The sequence below is a fragment of the Schistocerca cancellata genome, chromosome 1 (genome assembly GCF_023864275.1).
Source record: "Schistocerca cancellata isolate TAMUIC-IGC-003103 chromosome 1, iqSchCanc2.1, whole genome shotgun sequence".
In the NCBI taxonomy this organism is placed as follows: Eukaryota; Metazoa; Arthropoda; class Insecta; order Orthoptera; family Acrididae; genus Schistocerca; species Schistocerca cancellata.
The window spans coordinates 1,041,288,675-1,041,304,387 of NC_064626.1; the positions used below are offsets into that span (position 1 = coordinate 1,041,288,675).

At 40.7% G+C, this 15,713-nt stretch overlaps 1 protein-coding gene across 1 annotated transcript in view; it reads left to right on the plus strand.

Annotated features, from left to right (window-relative positions):
* LOC126124969 (insulin-like growth factor-binding protein complex acid labile subunit) overlaps nucleotides 1–15,713 on the plus strand; it is a 165,832-nt gene that overhangs the window by 111,890 nt on the left and 38,229 nt on the right. Inside the window, exon 6 of the mRNA XM_049915130.1 lies at nucleotides 13,731–13,888. Coding sequence (XP_049771087.1) covers nucleotides 13,731–13,888 — 158 coding nt within the window. The remainder of the gene's footprint in view (nucleotides 1–13,730; nucleotides 13,889–15,713) is intronic.

Below are 15,713 nucleotides of genomic sequence, written 5' to 3' on the forward strand. Positions count from 1 at the left end.
TACAATAACTTCGATTTGATCAAGCTTTATCTAATACGCAGCATCTGAGGTCACTAGCGGTTGTTAAGGAGGTAGTTGTGTTCAAGTGCTTCAATTACTGAAGCTAGAATAACATCTGAAGTACTAAACGTACTTGCAAGAGTAGAAACCGTGGGTGTTATAAGCGCCCTTTAGAAAGTGACAGAACAGCGCTTTACATCGCCATACTACCGTTATAAGGGTATGCTGAAAAATTGGGTTTTGTAGCCAGAAGAGAAGGGATTAACATGGTTTATTGGAATCCTGAATAAAACTAACCTGATTTCAGAAAAAAAGTGTTGCAGTACTTATTGAACCCCCCTCGTACATAAACAATTTACATCTTATGGGATTTTTTTATAGTGATGATTGCCAGTCTAAATACATCCATTATATTGGCTCTTAAAGTTTAATAGAGTTGTTTCAAGCAATCTTGTTGTATGAAGAACTAGTCAGCTAGTGCATTACTAACCAGTTCATCACAATTCTTCAGGCTTCAACTGCCACTTCTTGGCACGTTGCCTGTTGGTGCCCGTCTCGGGAATTTCGGTCAACGGTCCGTTAGTGGTTTTCCGACGTTCCACCAGCGTGAGTGTCTAGCACTATCAAAGATTCACCCTTCATTCCTGGTGGCGCTCTCCCCGCGGCTTCAGCGCTGCAGTTTTCCCCTTGCTACCTGCAACGGTCATTCATTGTAGAGAACAAATCGAGGCTCCTTTTCCTCTATCTTGTTGGAACTGTTGTCATGCTTGTGAATCTCAACGGCTTCCCTGAAAAAGACGTGCGTGGCAGTTCTTTGTCAGTGAGAACCCGTGTGTCGGCGCATTTTATTACATGCTCGGTCTCACACAGTACGTGCTCCGCTAGGGCTGATTTCTCGAAATGTCCCCAGCTGCAATGCCGACTGTGTTATATAAACCTGGTACTTGTGGATCGTCCGGTCATTCCAACACAGACTTATTCACATGTCTGTAGTTATGTGGTATATTTCAGGTCCTGCGAGTGAGTTCCGTTTGTTATAAGCTAATCTGAGACACTCTCTTATCATGTAAGATATAAAATGGAGTGCCAAGTGGAGAAACCAAAACATTTACGATATATTCTTCTGTCTGAGTTCGTTAAAGGGCTGACAGTAGAGGAGTCAGCCAGAAAAATTTCCACCGTGTATGGGGATAGTGACACTGGACACAGGACGGCAAGAAAATCGTTTCCTCGCTTTAAGGAGGATCGTTTTCACATTAGCGACTCTCCACATTCAGGAAGACCTTCGGGCTTTGATGAAAATCGTTTAAACGTATTAATCCTTAATGATCCATGCCATTGTTCTAGAGAACTGGCAAAAGTGATGAACTGTGATCATTTTGATACGTCCCCTTAGAACAACTTATACATGACTGTGCTTAAACTGACACACAATATTTTTTAGCGCAACGCACTCTGACTTTCAATAATCCCTACAAAACAATGGCCCTGACTAACATTAACCTATACCTTTCACAAATCACTTACCTCACAAAAATCTTCATTACTCGAACTACTGCAATACAGCGAGCGCCACTACTGCCAGCTAAATAAAAGATTCAAACTACGGAAGGCACTAACTACTGATAGGCATAGTTAGCAAATGAAAGATTTTGATAGAGAACAAACAATGTATTTACCTTAATAGTGTTGAAAAATTATAATATACATAGCAATTCATAATATCCAGTATTACAAATTTCAAAACTCCGCCATCTCTCTCCCCACATCCACCACTGCTGGCGGCTCACCTCCAACTGCGCAACGCTACGCGCTGTTCACATCCAGCTGCCGCTGCCCAACACTACAATGGCAGACAACAATGCAAACTAGCTACAGACTGCACACAGCACAGCCAGTGATTTTCATACCGAGCGCTACGTAACGTTGCCGATAAGAAAACATAAACAGCCTACTTACATAGCCCCCATGCTCCCCACAAAAAATTTTACAAATTGTTTTGGGCAGTGGCCAATAATGATTTGATAAAATTTTTCATAATTACAATAACAAAGATATCAAATGCACACACTTATTGATACAATGTTGGTCAAAAGCTAAAATTTTCGCACAGTCCATAAAGATAGTCCTGATCATTCATCATAATAGTAATTACAGTTTTTTTCACAAAGTCTCATTAGTAAAAGAAATTGCACACAGAAGTAGTGGATTTCCATGCAGTCTTGAAGAAGTAGTGTTGTCCTTCCAACGGAAAGACAGTGCTGACTCCTGACATGCAGCCAGGTAATGGGCCACAACAGAGCAAACCCACAGCAGAGTCAGTCGAAGTTTCGAAGAATATATGTAGGTAGGTCATCACAGAGCAGACCCACTGTAGTCCTGGTAGAGATTATGGTATTGGTGGGCCACCAGAGATGCAGACCCACTGCAGTCCTTGTAGAAATAATGGTACTGGTGAGTCAGCAAAGGTGTAGACCCACTGTAGTCCTTGTAGAGATGGCCAGCAGCCATCTGTTGCGATTGTGTGGGTGCACAATCACCGTCGAAGAGTCTTGCAGAGAAGATAGCAAGTCCATAAACCACCACTTGTACACTCACGAAGTTTTTGGAATTGTCCTTAGAACCAGCAATGCTGTTATCCAGTCCCTTGCTGAATTATTAACACACGTTCAAACACTAACAGTCCCTACTTCTCACATATTGTCCATATACTATGACCAACAGAAATGTGTGCAGTGAAATGAATGCTTACAAGTTACTTAATTTGATGAACTGGTGTCAATTACAATATTAGAACATGAGAATACAATAACAAAGGTACAAAATACATCATTAAAAACATAACAATACAGATAACATTTGTGGTAATATGGGCTTTACAAAAGAATTGAACTAACATATATATCAGTGTTACAGGAATTATGACATAAGTAAATACATAAAAGATCAGAATAACTTTGGAAACATCAACTTTACACATGAGCATTAAAACAAAACAGAATAAATAATGTCTAAACATCTTTACAAGGTAAATAACATATTATTAATGCCAATTATATTCGAGGATAACAGTATTCCTCACCATAGTGAATGTAGCTTAGTATTAGAAAAATTCTACAACATAAGTCTTATTAGATAAACATATAAAGGCAGGAAGAACATAAATACACAAGAGTACACAAACACGTAGTGGAATAATACAAAAGGAAAGGACAGGGTTCGTTTTCAGTGTAACATTTGGTACTGCAGTCCAACCCAAAACTTCGTTCCATTGATCGTTCGTCTTATTTTAACCTTTGCTTCCACCAAAAAAATCCTATCCAAACATGCTTTCTGTATTTTTCTCGTATAACCTCTCAGTGCATTTCTTCAAATTCATCGCAACTCATTCTCTTATATAGTCTACCCCTTCTTAAGCTAACTTAAATCTACTGAGCTCAGATGCTAAACTAAGGGACGAGGCAATGCAGCAGCACAAAACAATTAACACGAACAGCAATGACAAAAAATTCAAACTGGCAAAGTAAGCAACAATATTACAACTAATATGCAATGAGCAGCAAACAAGAAAAATAAATCAGTAATAAACTGGCTTAGCAGAGTAACACAAAGTCAAATTCAGTAACACTATGCCTGGCAAACAGCAGTAACTTATACCTAAACATGACATAGCTCAAGCAGAAAAAATATTACAGTAAAAACAACAATGCGGATAAGGGAAATGTATATTCACATCTTAATGTCTATGTAATTAAAGTGGTGCACCACAACTTATTCTACGAAAAATATTACCAAGTAGTTGAAAAGAAAATTATGTATGCAAGTCCTGTGAAGGGAAATGTCTTTTTGTGCTCCTTCTTTTTTTTAAGTTATTGTTTACTGGATCTGTAGGCATAAAATATCTATATTAGTACATTCATAAAATTTTATTTTAAACAATGCTGCAGTGCAGCTAGAAACTAGATATTAAAGAAAATGAGCAAATAAATACATAAAGCAAGCCATATGGCATTTCTCTCAACTAGAAAGACAGTAGTCATAATCAGGTGTATAGACATAAAAATATTTCTCGTCATTTCATTAGGCATTGCAGTAAATATCGTAAATTAAGAGCTCCACAGTGTTATCATGTTTTCAAGTTTGAGGGTGTCGTATTTACGATGCTTTCTACAAAGGAATGTCAACAGCGAGGATAATGGCCTCCCTTTTTTTTTCTACCTGTGCCTCTGGAAAGGCACACCCTAATGGCTTTTTCTCCAGGCGTCTGACACAGCTGGATGCCCACGGCACATTACGTGCAGGTGGTCACTTAACTTTCTTACGGAAATATTTACGACAGCAGTTTCCGCTACAGTGACAGTCTCATATAAAAATATTTCACAGGTCAAGAATTTGCGTTACAAATCTGTAGAAACAAAATCCTATAAATGTAACAGTGTCCAAAAAATTTTCACTGGCATTGTGATACATTCACACATTTACATACATTTCATAACTCTTAAAGTGCGATTCTTGGTTTCCAACAACCTTTTTCACAAGTCAGAGTCCCTAACCACTACTCATTATTCCTTACCTTATTCGTCAACACTTCAATATTTCATCATAACAGATACGGAGCTTAATCAAATCACTCATATAGCATCAGCTTATTGATCATAAACATACCGCAACAGCATAATACACATAGTCATCATAATAATAACATCATAACACCTCAATCAACTCTCACAATCGTCGTAGCTTCCTCCAATAATTAAAAAAATTCTCTGCTCATGTCAAAAGTGTCATCTGCCTCAAACGTACTTTAAAAATCGTGATCCCATACCAAATACATCATTCAAAGCTCTCATAATATCACAATGGGTCCGAAAAAATTTGAACAGTTCACAAAGTACAGACAAAATACAATTTCGTAAGTGTGAAGTTATCCAACGGTGTAATTACGTGAACATGTGTCACTGCCGTAGTAAAAAAGTTTGTCTCTCTCAGTTAAATGATCAGATAGCTATGTAATTTATGTGTTAGAGGAATATGGTACTGATGTGTAAAGTTGTATAAGCAAATACCATATTAGCTAGGGCTCCTTGTGCTTGCCAAACACATGATACACAAAGTAAGCGTGTACCCCCCTGAGGATAATTGTAATTATACCCTCAGGTGTTACAGATTACAGCAATGAAATGAAATGTATCACGGAAAACTTTCTTTGTAATTCAAAAATCTTTAAAAATAAATGTTTTCAGTACAAAATTAATCACTCAAATACGTGTCCTGTAGCGCTAAATGTGCGTCTTGCTGTAAGATAATCTCTGTGGAAGTGTCGTAGTTATTGTCCTCCGAAAGCTAAGTTCTGCAGAAGTCCATGTACTTACCTCATGATAAACAAAAGTGAAATGCTTTGCGTATAGATATCTTAGTTATTACGCTTATTGTTGTGATGAAGAAATTACTGTGCTGTAATGTATTGTTGTGCTACGGAAAAGGCTGTCTCATTGTAGCTATACCACGAAAGTTACTATTAAACATGTTTTACTTTCCAGAAGAATTCAGAGAAACTGTGCAGATATAAAACAGATACACCACAAAAGCAACATTGTAAATTGTCACTCATTAGTAGCGTCGTGATAAAATCGTGTAGCTGTCACATAAACTAACCACTGTGTCATCTGGTATTTCTCAGAAAGTACTTTAAATCCAGAATGTACACTCCTGGAAATGGAAAAAGAACACATTGACACCGATGTGTCAGACCCACCATACTTGCTCCGGACACTGCGAGAGGGCTGTACAAGCAATGATCACACACACGGCACAGCGGACACACCAGGAATCGCGGTGTTGGCCGTCGAATGGCGCTAGCTGCGCAGCATTTGTGCACCGCCGCCGTCAGTGTCAGCCAGTTTGCCGTGGCATACGGAGCTCCATCGCAGTCTTTAACACTGATAGCATGCCGCGACAGCGTGGACGTGAACCGTATGTGCAGTTGACGGACTTTGAGCGAGGGCGTATAGTGGGCATGCGGGAGGCCGGGTGGACGTACCGCCGAATTGCTCAACACGTGGGACGTGAGGTCTCCACAGTACATCGATGTTGTCGCCAGTGGTCGGCGGACCGCAGCGACGCACGGATGCACGCCAAGACCGTAGGATCCTACGCAGTGCCGTAGGGGACCGCACCGCCACTTCCCAGCAAATTAGGGACACTGTTGCTCCTGGGGTATCGGCGAGGACCATTCGCAACCGTCTCCATGAAGCTGGGCTACGGTCCCGCACACCGTTAGGCCGTCTTCCGCTCACGCCCCAACATCGTGCAGCCCACCTCCAGTGGTGTCGCGACAGGCGTGAATGGAGGGACGAATGGAGACGTGTCGTCTTCAGCGATGAGAGTCGCTTCTGCCTTGGTGCCAATGATGGTCGTATTCGTGTTTGGCGCCGTGCAGGTGAGCGCCACAATCAGGACTGCATACGACCGAGGCACACAGGGCCAACACCCGGCATCATGGTGTGGGGAGCGATCTCCTACACTGGCCGTACACCACTGGTGATCGTCGAGGGGACACTGAATAGTGCACGGTACATCCAAACCGTCATCGAACCCATCGTTCTACCATTCCTAGACCGGCAAGGGAACTTGCTGTTCCAACAGGACAATGCACGTCCGCATGTATCCCGTGCCACCCAACGTGCTCTAGAAGGTGTAAGTCAACTACCCTGGCCAGCAAGATCTCCGGATCTGTCCCCTATTGAGCATGTTTGGGACTGGATGAAGCGTCGTCTCACGTGGTCTGCACGTCCAGCACGAACGCTGGTCCAACTGAGGCGCCAGGTGGAAATGGCATGGCAAGCCGTTCCACAGGACTACATCCAGCATCTCTACGATCGTCTCCATGGGAGAATAGCAGCCTGCATTGCTGCGAAAGGTGGATATACACTGTACTAGTGTGCATGCTCTGTTGCCTGTGTCTATGTGTCAGTGTGATCATGTGATGTATCTGACCCCAGGAATGTGTCAATAAAGTTTCCCCTTCCTGGGACAATGAATTCACGGTGTTCTTATTTCAATTTCCAGGAGTGTATTTTCAAGTAAACCAAAATGTTGCATTAGAATCTCATTAGCAGTACCAGTATATGTTCTAAGTATGTGAGCCTTATAGTCGTTACGTAATCGTGCAACTAACAAGCAAGAATGTACACACACAATAACACTGTGTCGTCTGTTCGCAATAACAATGCATTCATAGTTTCTGTTTAAATAAGTTCTCTTCTATGTAAGTAGGCTGTTTATGTTTTCTTATCGGCAATGTTACGTAGCGCTCGGTATGAAAATCACTGGCTGTGCTGTGTGCAGTCTGTAGCTAGTTTGCATTGTTGTCTGCCATTGTAGTGTTGGGCAGCGGCAGCTGGATGCGAACAGCGCGTAGCGTTGCGCAGTTGGAGGTGAGCCGCCAGCAGTGGTGGATGTGGGGAGAGAGATGGCGGAGTTTTGAAATTTGTAATACTGGATATTATGAATTGCTATGTATATTATGATTTTTCAACACTATTAAGGTAAATACATTGTTTGTTCTCTATCAAAATCTTTCATTTGCTAACTATGCCTATCAGTAGTTAGTGCCTTCCGTAGTTTGAATCTTTTATTTAGCTGGCAGTAGTGGCGCTCGCTGTATTGCAGTAGTTCGAGTAATGAAGATTTTTGTGAGGTAAGTGATTTGTGAAAGGTATAGGTTAATGTTAGTCAGGGCCATTGTTTTGTAGGGATTATTGAAAGTCAGATTGCGTTGCGCTAAAAAATATTGTGTCAGTTTAAGCACAGTCATGTATAAATTGTTCTAAGGGGACGTTTCATATGTCGACCCTTAGCCGAGGATACCGCACTGTAATCTTCTGATTTTTTCTTGTAGTTTGTGTAATTAGTGTAGATTTTGTTTATTGCTAGCACGTAATTGTAGAGAGAATTTCCTTTGTAGTTGTAGTTTTTCATTCTTGTACAGTAAAACAGTTGTGGCATGCATGTAGATTTGCACCAAGTATTTCGCAGCTGCGCTTGCAATTAACTAGATATTATTTTCAGTACTATGTTAATGTGTTCCCCTATTTTGGCTCTTCAAAGTTTGTTTTTCTGTGTTGTCTTGTGAAATATTGTGACAATAATGGCGTGTGAAAAACGTAATACTAGGCTCCAAAGTAAACTGAGAAATGACAGTGAAGACGAAAGCAGTGTGTTAGCGCCACCGTGTAATGAATTAACTAATGTTCAACATAGTAATTTGGTAATTGTGCATAGGCAAATGGAGCGGGCGGCAAACAATGGCGTAGGCAGTGAAACAATTAGTGAACAGGGAAGCATTATCGATCGATCGCTCGGCAACAGCTCGCCTCAGGAATCCGAAATGACAGGACACAATTTTACAAATACTGTAGATTCAGGTTTTGCGTCCTCACCGTTTTCTCAAATAAGTCAAGACACATTTTCTGCTTGTCAAAATGTGAATGTGGCTGGTGCAAATGCACTGCCGAAAAGCGTAGAGGAACAGATTCCAGACACTAATGCATTGTTATTACAATTAATGCAACAAATGGGACAAAATCTTCAAAAGTTAGACACAATGGAACAAAATCTTCAAAAGTTAGACACAATGGAACAAAATCTTCGGAAGTTAGACACCACACTTGAACAAACACGTGAAGATTTAACTACTGAGTTACATAACATTGAATCGAAATGTCAAAAAGTCTGTAATGACGTAAAAACACAAATTTGTGAGCATTTTCAACCTATTTTTTCGCGGCATGAAAATGCATTACAGAATCACGAAACAGCCATAAAAGAACTGCAAACCATTGTTCATGAAAATCATGAGACCTTGTGGGCTAAAACTGACTCAGTTGCATCTACCGATTCGGTTACGCAACTTGCAAAAACTCAGGAAAACTTAAAGGACACAGTAGATTCGATTTCAACACAAATGGACACTCTGAAACTTGGTTCAGAAAAACACACTGAGGAAATGTGTTCACTATCGGAGAAAGTAGCCGAACTTTCGGACCAGGTCACTAACTTATCTACAAAGGTAGATGATGATCTGAATGACACAAGACCTGTAGCCATCACTGACACAGAAGAGTGCGAACAAATTAGGAAATTCAAACACAATCAGAATCAAATTAATACGCCACACCAAAGAGAAATCCGGGAAGTACAAGATCAGCTGACACAGGTAATACAAGAATTACGTATTTCAGAAGCCACTCGCGCTCCAATACGGGAAGAGGGACATAGAAATACGGAACAGCCACAAAATAATAACTCAGGACACTTCGGAAATTATGAAAGAAATTGGCAAGGTACACCGAATTTTGAGATGGAACCGCCGACAGGACGTAACAATGACTGATATGCTACTCGCCGACACGATGATTTTGACTATAAGCTGTTCATTACTACACGTAAATTCAAAACGTTTAAGAATTCTGCCAACGACATTCATCCACAAGCGTGGCTCCATCAATTCTTTCATTGTTTCCCTCCCAACTGGTCATTAGAGCACAGGTTAGAATTTATGTGTGGCTACTTGGAGAATGAACCAGCTGTAAGAATGTGATCAGTCATTCACGATTGTCACAGTGAAGGAGAATTTTACCATGCGTTCCTCTCAGCATATTGGTCTCAAGCTACACAAGACCGAGTAAAACATAGCATCATAATGATGAAACATTTCGAACAATCTGAATTTTCCAGTCTTGTGAAATATTTTGAAGACATGTTGCACAAGAATTAGTACCTGTCAAACCCATACAGCCCCTCAGAACTCATCCGCATTTGCTTAATCAAACTGCCTGAACATTTGAGACATATTATTTCAGCAGGACGTTGCAAAGACGACAATGAAGCTTTTCAGGGACTGTTACAAGAACTGGAAATTGACACTGACAATCGCGGAACGCGAAAACAGGAGCAAAACAATCACAGATCACATCCGTCACAATTCCGCAATGACAGAAATAATATACGACAAGGTTATTCTTTCCATGTAAATTGTGACCGAAGCAGACACCACCCGTATGACAACCGTTGGCAGAGTAGTAATAATTACAGGGAAAGATCACCTCTCCGCGGTAATGACTATCATAGAGACAATCAGAGAAACAGACAATATAGGAACCAAAATAATTATTATCAAGGGAGACAGAATAACTTTAGACGCAATGGTCCAGCGCGCAGTTACGATTCAGGGAGAAATTCTCCACCACGTGACCGACAAGAAAGAAACTATGGAATCTACCGACATGACGACAGACGATATGATCGTAACGACAGACCTGAACTGCATCAGAACTGGTGGGATTTAAACAGGGCAGGGCCCTCTCATCATGGTGAATTTGTAGAAGTTAGGTCTCCAAATCCCAATAACGACGCGCGCCAACAAAGAGACAATAGGCAATGACTCACACCACTGGCAGCCACAAAACGTACTTATGAAACTGATGACGCAGCTGCCGTAGCTAGTAATTACGTAAAAATGGAAGACATTAGGGGCATCTTACTCCAGGAACACGACGTAAAACTTAACAACATTGCATATCCTGTGATTCACATTACTGTAAATGACGTAAAATTTACGGCAGTACTTGACTCTGGCAGTCCCATTTCAGTAATTAGTGAAACAGCTTTTAGCAAGTGCAATAAATCGAACGATTGCCCCACACATCCGTTACGTAAGATTAAATTACAAGGTGCAATCTTTGGAAAAAGTGTAGATGTACGCCAACAAACCAACTTAGAATTATTTTGTCAAAGCCACAGCTTCTCTATGAACTTTCTTATTGTTCCATTATTGTCGACGGAAATTATATTGGGAGTAGACTTTTTGAATGAATACAAAGCAATCTTAAACTTTCACGATGCTGAAATAAGTTTAGAGAAGGAAGGTAAGTCAATAGCTTTGAAATTTGAAGATTGGCTCTCAAACCATGACGAGGAAGTTAATCGGCTTTACCTTCTGTTAGACAACAGTTCGGAATTTTCTACGGAACTAGACACTAACAATCACTCTGCAAGTACTGACAGGGATGATATCGACGGCATATTTGAAATTAATGAGTTAATTCAGAATAAAATTCAAACAATTGAGAATTGTAATGACACTGATAGGCAGGACCTTTTTGAGATTTTACAAGCACATTCCACAGTTTTTACTCACAAAACAGGAACAATCAAGGGATTTCAATACCAATTTCGTGTTCGTGAGCATACTAAATTTTATGTTAGATCATGCGTAATTCCAGCACATTATAGGGACCGTGTTAGAACAGAAATACAATCTATGCTTGACGAGGGCATTATTGAGCCTGCAGTAAGCTCATACAACAATCCGTTACATGTTGTTGAGAAAAAAAATGGATTGATCAGGCTTGTCTTAGATTCGAGACAAATCAATACTATCATTATTCCTGAAACAGACAGGCCGCAGACGATGGAAGAACGTCTTCAAAATTTTAATGGTGTAAAAGTGTTGTCTTCCATTGATCTCAGATCCAGCTTTTATCAGATCGAACTTCATCCATAATGTAGAAAATACACAGCTTTCCTTTGTTTCGGCGTTTGTTATCAGTTTCGGAAACTTCCTTTTGGTTCGAACATTTCTTCGGCAGCATTCATTCGCGGGCTAAATTCCATATTACCTGAGTTCTTAAAACGTCACATCACCTTATATGTGGACGATATACTGATAGCAGAAGCTTCATGGGAACAACACAGTCGCATCCTCAACAGTTTGTTACGTATTTTTGCAGAATCTGGAATTACAGTTAACTTGGAAAAGTCTGAATTCGGTAGGTCAAAGGTGAGGTTTTTGGGACATATTATTTCTTCTGAAGGCATTCAGCCGGATCCTGAAAAGTTAGAAGCAATCAGAGCCATTCCAGTTCCATCCACAAAAAGACAAGTCCGCAGTTTTCTAGGTCTCGTAAATTTTTACCGTCGTTTTCTGAATATGCAAATTCTAGTTACACCAAAACTTTGTTCTCTCACTGGAAAAAAATACTATTTGGAACTGGGACGAACAAGCACAGTCGTGTATAATTGTTGAAAGGGGACGTTTCAATTTCACCATCGTGCAACATTTGCATGCAGTGGGGACGGTTCAAACATCGGCTGTATGGGCAATGCATGCTCTAAGCCAAAATCACAAAAAATTATCGGGTGCCTCGTGGAAAACACCGCCATTTCTATCCTTTATCGTTACTGGTGACGAGAAATGGTGTCTTTATGCTAACGTAAGTCAAAGAAGGGAATGGCTGAGCCCAAACAAAGCAGCAACTCCCCGTACAAAGAACTGCGCACATCCACAAAAGATAATGTTATGCATCTGGTGGAACGGCACGGTGTGATGTACCACGAATTGCTTTCCCGAGGTGTAACCGTCACTGCTGACATTTATTGTCAACAATTGGAACGTCTTGCAGACGCAATCCAAGAAAAACGACCAGGAACACTGCGTGAAATCGTACTGCTCTACGATAACGCCCGCCTGCATTCTGTTAGACTGTCAAAGAATACTGTACAGAAGTTGGGTTGGGAAGTCATTCTTCACCAATCTTACCTACCTGGTCTTCCGCCCTCAGATTTTCACCTCCACCGTTCTCCAGAGAACAACCTTTAAGGGACTTCCTTCTTGGATGAAAATATGTTCTGAACATAGCTCGACGAGTCCTTCCCCCTAGAACCACACGATTTCTACTCTCGCGGGATCGGAAAGTTACCCAGGATTGGCAGACTGTTGTAAGATTAGATTAGATTAGATTTACTTTCATTCCAATTGATCCGTAGTGAGGAGGTCCTCCAGGATGTAGAACATGTCAGAAAAAACAACAATACATGACAAATATTTACAACTCAAACAAATAAGCTAATGTACCATTCCACAGGTCCCAAGTGGAATGATCGTCATTTTTTAATGAACACTATATGAAAGGATCATTTTAAAAATACTAATGCACTGAATTTTAAAAAAAGTTTTTTATTTATTTATAAGGTAATAAACGTGTACTACAACTACTATAATACTTATTTACAATGAACACATTACTGCACTGATATGGTGCAGAAGTTAGATTGTACTTAAACACACAAACACACACACACACACACACACACACATACATACACACACTTATTTACAATGAACACATTACTGCACTAAAATTGTGCAGAAGTTATATATATATATATATATATATATATATATATATATATATATATATATATATCAGTTGGTTCTACTGAGAAATTCATCAGTGGAGTAGAAGGACCAATAAATCCTTTAGGTTTCTCTTAAACTGAATTTCATTGGTTGTTAAGCTTTTTATGGCTGCTGGCAAGTTATTGAAAATGTGTGTTCCTGAATAATGCACACCTTTTTGTACAAGACTAAGTGACTTTAAATCCTTGTGAAGATTATTCTTATTTCTAGTATTGATTCCATTAATTGAGCTGTTGGTTTCAAAAAGTAAACAGTGAAGGAGAGTATATTGTCGTTAACTTAAGTCTTTGTTATGTCCATTTGTCGTTAAACATCAACTTACGCACCAAGCCGGTAGTTCTCAACCAATGTATTTCTTCTGTTATTTTTGTTTCAATGTCTGTCCATGCGTGGCCCTCAACTCCACCACATAATATCATTAGCTGACTTGTGAATTCACTGTTAATTTGTGCTGTTTGTACTATTGCAGTCGTCAATGGTGACTGGCCTGAAGAACCTAGTGCACCTGACTCTGCACGACAACCCGTGGCGTTGCGACTGCGGTGCGCCAGACTTCCGCTACCTGTGGGACAACCTGACTGCGTCGTCACCGCCCATTCTCACCGTCAGTGAGAGGCAGACGGTCAAGTAAGGCTCATAATCACCCTAACTCGCGTAGATCATTTAGAAGGGTTACTTTCAAAATGTAACCACTCCACTTTCGATTTCTTATAGAACCGAATCCCCATGTATAAAACAGTGTCAGACGTACCGTCACTTCACAAATGAGTGTAGAACCGGGACTCGAAACCAAGTTCTAGCCTTTCGAGGAAAATGCTCTTAGCAATTGTTTCCAGGAACAACCCAAAATCGGTTCTCACTGCTTAAGTTAAGTTCATAAGATAAAGCATTAGCCATTCCCTTAAAAGAACACGCTGTTCGGTTCGGAGCGCTGTGGGAGGTGTAGAGCTGATAGCGATTCCTCTCGTGACTCTCGACGCTGAAGTACGTCATGAACGTGGAGGAATGTGCATCTGTTAGACGTTTGTATGGAATCAATGCAGTAAAATACGTCGATGTGGAGGCGCGAGAGAATATTACACACTGGGGTGACAAAAGTCATGGTATAACGAAATTCACATACACACACCGCGTTAGTATCGCGTATAAATGGCATAGAAAGGCAGTGCGTTGGCGAAGCTTTCATCTGTACTAGGGTGATTCATGTGAAACGGTTTTCGACGAGCTTATGGCAGCACGATGGTAATTAGCAGTCTCCAGGGAGAGTTTAATTTTTTATCCCATGTGATTTTTATGCCTCACATTAAGGGAAAAAGTGTTTACCTGTCAGTCAAATTCTGAACTCAAGATTTTCGTACATAATGGGCTCACAACCTCGACAAATATTGTAAAAGAAGTCATTTTCGGCTCACAGCTGCTAATTTTATTCCTGTTCATTTCTGTTGGCTAGTCTCGTTAGCTTCATTATCAAGCAGTGGAACAAGGCACTAAAGTGTATATGTTAGCGTCGTTGTCAAGAGACGTACGCAGCACTAGACCATACTATTCTCACACTCCAAGAAGACACTCGGCGACATGGCTGAAGACAGCAGATGAATCGATAACGTTGGCAACAATAAGAAAGCAACAATTTCCGATCGATGTCATTTGATTTCTATCGATGCAGCTAGTCCAATCAGACACCGAACCGACAGTTTTCTTGCAGTGCGCAGATAAGAGGACGTAGTTGCAACGTGATAAAGAATATGTCAAATAGCAGAACACAGTAGACGAACATCATACGTTCTTGTAATGTGAGACACGTTATGACGATTATATTATCGTTCAGACTCCTTGGAAGATGAGACCTGTGTGCCAAACCAGGGCCCAAACCCGCATCCTTGCCTTTCGAGGACAGTGCTCTTATTGGCTAAGATATGCAGGCACGACTGACGACACGTCTTAAGATTCAGTTCGTCCAGTACTTCGCTTCCACTTTAAATATTCACAGAAGCTGTCTGGCACACCTGACTGGGCTAACATTATTGGCAGGAAGGATATTGCAAAGGAAGGACTTGGCCTCAGCCGAAGACTTGTTTTCAGAATTAATATCTCGTTCTGTGGTGAAATCTATTCTGTTTTCAGACTTTATGATATATTAGTATTGTGTACCAAACAGGGACTCGAACCTAGGTTTTTGATAGGATGATCCCATCTTGCCGGAGTGTTGGTCAAGCAAGATATAAATAGAACTTCCTGAAATCTGGAAAACACTATGGATGTACAGACAGAACTGCAGTGGTGTGAACCGATTGGGAGTCTTTCTTGGATAGCTCAGCCAATAAGAGCATTGCCCAGCAAAGCCTAGGATCTGGCTCCACGTCCCGGTGTGGAATGCAGCCTTAACCTCGCTGGAAATTTCAAAACAGCCCGCATTCAGCAGTAGAATGAAAATTTATTTCCTGAAATATTG